Source organism: Oratosquilla oratoria, chromosome 4 (assembly GCF_046742065.1).
Source record: "Oratosquilla oratoria isolate Oo_2021 chromosome 4, ASM4674206v1, whole genome shotgun sequence".
Classification (NCBI taxonomy): Eukaryota; Metazoa; Arthropoda; class Malacostraca; order Stomatopoda; family Squillidae; genus Oratosquilla; species Oratosquilla oratoria.
In genome coordinates, this window is record NC_134780.1 from 81,047,862 (window position 1) to 81,053,748 (window position 5,887).

General features: G+C 42.9%; 1 protein-coding gene across 1 annotated transcript; it reads left to right on the forward strand.

Moving 5' to 3' along the window:
* Positions 1 to 217: 217 nt before the first annotated feature.
* LOC143024962 (uncharacterized) lies at positions 218 to 5,068 on the forward strand. The gene is made up of 8 exons (XM_076184497.1): positions 218 to 286; positions 405 to 471; positions 999 to 1,234; positions 1,916 to 2,076; positions 2,938 to 3,086; positions 3,569 to 3,667; positions 3,788 to 3,945; positions 4,549 to 5,068. Exons 2-8 carry the CDS (start codon positions 417 to 419, stop codon positions 4,705 to 4,707), a joined length of 1,017 nt encoding a protein of 338 aa, XP_076040612.1. The 5' UTR covers positions 218 to 286; positions 405 to 416; the 3' UTR covers positions 4,708 to 5,068.
* The last annotated feature ends 819 nt before the right edge of the window (positions 5,069 to 5,887 follow it).

Here is a 5,887-nt window from a genome sequence, read left to right on the forward strand (position 1 = left end):
TAATGACGTTAATAATAACAACAAAAATCATGAAAAGCTGCAGTCAAGAAACGAACAAATGAACTCATGATTCTGCGAAAACAATAATTCCCGTGAATCGACCGAACGAAGCGACGCGACCCTTCAGGTAAACTTTGCGCTTTGACAAACGAACGAAGAACTTGGGAACGCTCGTGTCCTGCCTATATACCTGAGCCTCACCTCGTGAGGCTCAGACACCAACTGCCTCCACACCCGGAACGACTTCTGCAAAGTACGTGAACACCCAAACGCTGGAGTACCTCAGGTACTTCTGCTCCCAACAGACCACAGAATTCTTAAGATCTTGATATCTTTGTATCTGTGACGATCCCCTTTGACGTTTCTGGTTCTTTTGGGTCTTAAAGAAGGTTACTCTTTTGCAGAAGCTGATCACGATGGAAGCGCGCTCCATGTTCCTGGCCCTGCTTCTCGTAGCCCTCGCTTATGCAGGTAGGGAGAACTCCACACATTACGGGATATAATTGCCTGTTGCCAAACGACACTAAGATACACTTACACACACACACACACACACACACACATATATATATATATATATATATATATATATATATATATATATATATATATATATATATATATATATATTTATATAGACATAATTCTACTTTGCTTAGGAAATTCTCGTGGCGAGAGGTTTGATATGATAACAATACAGTGGAGACTTCATCTTAACACATTGACGGTCACATGGTACAATCATCTACAAAATTACACCATATGCAGAATGTAGCGGTTAACAAGGGTTTATTGTGGCCTATAAATCGTACGAAAATTTGGGAAATATTAATGACCTCCGAGCAAAATTACACTTCTAGGACAGCAAAGACTTGTACGAGTGTTCCGATCATTGCTGTGTCCATTGCATGTGCTCCCTCTTCATTCCACTTTCGTTCCCTGCCCTCCTCGTCCTATTCATAGATCTGGAACTAAAACCCAGCTGTCCACAATTCCAGGACCCTCTACTATCCAATTAGTCAACCCAGACATGGAGATTCTGCTGCCTACATTAGATACGAATCAAGAGAAGGACGTGTCCGCGGCTTGGCAAGATCTCAACGGGAATGAAGACAAAACCCAGCACATTAACGATCAGATGTATTCCAAGTCACAGTTCGAACTTGCGACTGATGCTGGAAAACAGGCTTCTAGTCTGCCGCTATTGACTTCTCTGCCCAAAGACTGCGGAAGGGTAAGTCAAGTCTGCCATTAGATGTAGATCCTATGCTTATTTTCATATATATAGCTTAGCGAAAATGCACTTTTCAGACCCATACGAGTACACCTTGTCTCTAACTACCTGAACAGCGCTCCAACACTTTATATACAATTGCAGTGCAACGGTGCTACTCACACTTGCTCTGGTCAGGCAATCCGGCATGAGGCATTCAGGACAAGAAATGTGCATATTTGCCAACTCAGGAAAAACATAGTATTGAAGTGATTGTAGTAAGTTCAAGAAAGATTCCGATAGAGTTGTGGGATGTTGGGTTGTACGACGCGCACTTGCGGTAGCTTTTGTGAGCTCATCCGACTACAGAAGTTAAAGAAATATTTTGGTCATGGGATTACCATCATAGCCCTATTGTATATGACGAGATACGAATGAAAAGAACTACTAAAACCAAAGAGCAACCGAATGTGTCAACTGCATTATCGGAAATGATGTCAAGGATTTCATTATCATTGTAATTAATACTACTGTGACAAATATCTATGCTAGAGTATGACCAAGACTTTAGGATAACTGCAGCCTCGTGTTTCATGCTCACAAATAAGTCAAGGTTTTGTCGACTTCTCACGTGGTGACTGGAGCCTTATCTCTTATGCATAAGTCAAGTTCTTGTTGACTACTTATGTGTGCTTCCGGCAGAACCCGAGGTATGAGAACAGTGGCGGAAAGGAGGACAACGCTCCATGGGTGATCCCCATGGGCAAAGGCAGAGGCAAAGACTTCAGTGTCCACTGCGTAGGAGTCATCATCTCCAGTCGCCACGTCGTCGCCTCTCCTTTCTGTCTCCTCGCCAATAAAGTGTGAGTATCCTTCTCTAATTCATGTCAACTCGTGGATGCTCCGGCTAGGACAAAACATACATGCATGCATGCATACTTCAGAAAGGTGGAAAATGAGGACACGAGTTTATCCCTCGCCGGTTTCGCTTTCAGCTTCTCCAGAGCCTCTGCAGATGCTCAAAACAAAACTGGTCAGTCATAAACTCGGATTTTGACCCGTGTCCTCTTTTCCATCTTTCTTAACTTGTCAGAATGCCTCAACATTCACACATTGCATATACACATATGCCAAAACGCCCTCTCTCCCTTAAAAGTGAGGTGGACTACCCAAGGTATATAACAGCCCTTCACCTACCCCACATCCATCCAACACCATTTGTAGTCCCCCCATTTTAGATCCCTGTGGACAAAGTTCCTCTCTGTCCTCCGCCTACTGCCAGGGTCACAGGCAATGTAGCAAAACACACGACCAAAATACCTACGCGAAATGCTCTAATCTTTGTGAATTGGTTGTTTCTTACTTATTTCTTTTGGCTGCCTAAGTGTTTGTTTACAGCCATTTTTTTTTTTTATTTGGCTGTTTGCATGTTTACTTTTTCTACATTCAGCTTCGTTACAAACTGAGAAGCACTGATGTTCTGTCACTGCAACATTGGAAATGGCCAAACCATGACCAAGGTGATGAGGACAAGAGGACATTCATGCTATGTATCAAAAGAACTTCCCCAACTTTCTTATTTCTTGCAGTCAACTCCTCGTTAGATCTAGACTCAGTTCAGATTAATACAAACTAACGCCTGTTTCTGCATCTTGGTCATCGGCTGATGGCAACGATTCAACCGGCTCGGGGAAAGGGTATTAATGTGTACACTATACCTCCAGAGACGCTGTGTTGGCACCCGTGGGAGATGAAGTCAAAGTCATTGAACTGCTGGGAATAAGCACACTTCCTACAGCGGAGAGCCCCGATGACCTTCTCACTGGAAGTAACATAGCTGTGGCCACCTTGAAGATACCTATAACCTTCTCAGGTAATCCAAATTTCCTGTACACACGATATTTTCACTTCTTTCAAAATACATGTTCTCAGTGGAAACTATGCCAACTACACACACACACACACACACACACAAACACACACACACACACACATACATTATATGTTTCTTATGTGTCGTTACGACAAATGGATTGATAACCTCAGCCGCTGGGTCTCATGATAGGGTTAGAGTCACACAGGGGGAGCTTATCAATCTATATACATTCGTATTTGTTTGTGTTTGTGTGTGTGTGTGTGTGTGTGTGTGTGTGTGTGTGTGTGTGTGTGTGTGTGTGTGTGTGTGTGTGTGTGTGTGTGTGTGCGAGCGCGCACTGTATTTAACTTACAGGTGAATATGTATGTATGCCTGAACATATATAAGTATGTGTGTATGTATGCATATGCATACACAAAAAGTTCGCAAGTTTTACAACTAAATATCTTAATGAGTGAATCCCCTCTTTTATTTTCCAGAAAAAGTGCAGCCAGCATGTCTTCCTGGTCTGTTCGCGACGATCAACCCCGAGGGGCGGATCCAAAACGCCACAGTCTACGGTTTTGCTGCCGAAAATGGTAATAAAGAGAGAATTTCAATCCCAGAGGACAATACTTACTTGCATGGGTACAAGAACATGGGATCTAGCTACACTCTCGAATAATGCCTGTCTTGACGCGGTGTGTTTTCTTCCACAGGTGGTTTGGAAAAGTTTTTTGGAACTTTCAATTCGTACGGTCCAGTCGTCTTCTACAAGTTCCTTAAGGATTACAATGCCAAGTACCCTCGTGAGCAGGTCAAGAGCATCGAACTGATCTCCAAGAATCACCTAGGGGTCGTGGCTAATTTCAAAACGGTAAGAATTTAACGCTCGGACTGTGTGTGTGTGTGTGTGTGTGTGTGTGTGTGTGTGTGTGTGTGTGTGTGTGTGTGTGTGTATGTGTGTGTGTGTGCGCGTGAGTGTGTGTTTGATTCACCAGTGTCTTCTATCATACGCTGACCTTGTTACCGACAGCTATTACACCCCGGATAAGAGCTCCACAGTTGATATGCTACAACCTGGTAATACTGTGTCCTCGGGCATACATACATACACACAGACACAGACACACACACACACACACACACAAACACGTTTTTCCAAATATACTCTACAAGCCCTAAGGGTGGGGACCAATCTCGGGACAGCAAAGTTAGCAATCCAAGGTGGTACCACTACTACATATATACATACAAATCACTAGTGTAAAGTGATGCCATATAATTAACGATTTCGGTTCGACACTGGTCACTTCAATACTGGTCACTTCGACACTGGTCACTTCAATACTGGTCACTCGATTAGACATCTTTATGATTGGGGACGACAGGTGGTGATGGATACGGAACTGCTTAGTGTAGGCCTTATGGTCTCTCCTTTATTCATATATTCTTATGTTCTCATTTCGATCTTCTCCAGCTTCGATTCTCTGCCCTCCTATTCCGCAACGTGGAAGACGGCGGCCGTTTCTACTTATTGGGCATCGGTCCAGTGGCCTCTGATATCAACGAACCAGTGACCCTCTACACGAGCATCATACCCTACCGCCACTGGATCGAGGTCGTCGTGAGGCAGTGAGCTGGGATTCACCCTCAGGAGGTTCCCAGAAAACCCTAAGACTTGAGGACACACAAGATCAGCCCAACAATAAGATGTCTGCTCTTCCTCCTCCTAACCCCTTTTTCCCCGAATACCATTTCCACGCTATGCTTGAAGAGGATGTCATGTATATTAGTGCTTTTCAAATATTCAATACTCAGTTATGTAAACATTTAAGCAATATACTCTGTAGTGCATATTATGTTGTTTACTTGCTTACTTCATTTTTTTTCTTTTCATCCCATATCACTGTGGACCAAAAGGTCTCTGTCAGGATGCTTTACTAATGTAATCACTGTACCCCATTGTAAAATAAGCCTGTAATAAAATCTGCCCCTTACACCTTTCTTTATTTCACAAAGTTTTGCTTTGCCCACAGTGGTGAGACCCAAAGTCAAGAGGAAGTTAACATAATTTTTAAATAAATGTGCAAATAGATACATAAGTAAATCTATTTAAAATGAGTCTTCTTCAACCTCATAAAGGAGGGTCGCAAGCCAAGGCTTGCACCCACCAGCAAGACATAGATATACCCAAATAAAAAATTAATAGCAAATAAACCAGGTAAAAAAATATCGTTTGCAAAGTCATATAAGTGGTTTGGGTCAATATAAATGAATCACAAGACAACAACAACACAGAAGACACTGTGACATAACCAAGCGAATCACAACAAGAATATCCGCAAGTTAGGAGGCACCGCTGGTGGCTCGTCAACAGCCACTTCCATCTACGACGGCAAGATCCGCCGAGAGGGAGCGAAATGAGGATCGTACACAAGACGACCTAAGGCAGTCCTTCCTAAACAACGCAAATATCATTTCGAAACACTGAAACCCATTCAGTGTTCTGCAAATACTTTCCCTCATTCTATACTTACCAATTGCACTATCTTGGCGGAGATGGGTTGAATGCAAAACTTCGTGTACGTGTATAAAAATCGAGCATACAAATATATAAGAAAAGCTGTGCTCAACTTTTATCTCTCTTGATAGCGCAATCGGTTAAGTCACTATTACTTGTTACGTGCTGGCGGGGGTTCGAGTCCTTAGTTGTACCACGTTTCAATTTCTGCATGTATGCCTCCTCGAAGTTCTCGATGTTAATGGCTTAGAATTAAAGTGCAGTGTGGCTGATAAATGCAAAGTCGTTCACTGGA

Excerpts from the sequence above, each read along its gene's own strand:
- LOC143024962 (XM_076184497.1), top strand. The coding sequence starts at position 417 with ATGGAAGCGCGCTCCATGTTCCTGGCCCTGCTTCTCGTAGCCCTCGCT. Across the intron at positions 472-998 it reads CGTAGCCCTCGCTTATGCAG|GACCCTCTACTATCCAATTA; the intron begins GTAGGGAGAACT and ends CCACAATTCCAG. Across the intron at positions 2,077-2,937 it reads TGTCTCCTCGCCAATAAAGT|AGACGCTGTGTTGGCACCCG; the intron begins GTGAGTATCCTT and ends CTATACCTCCAG.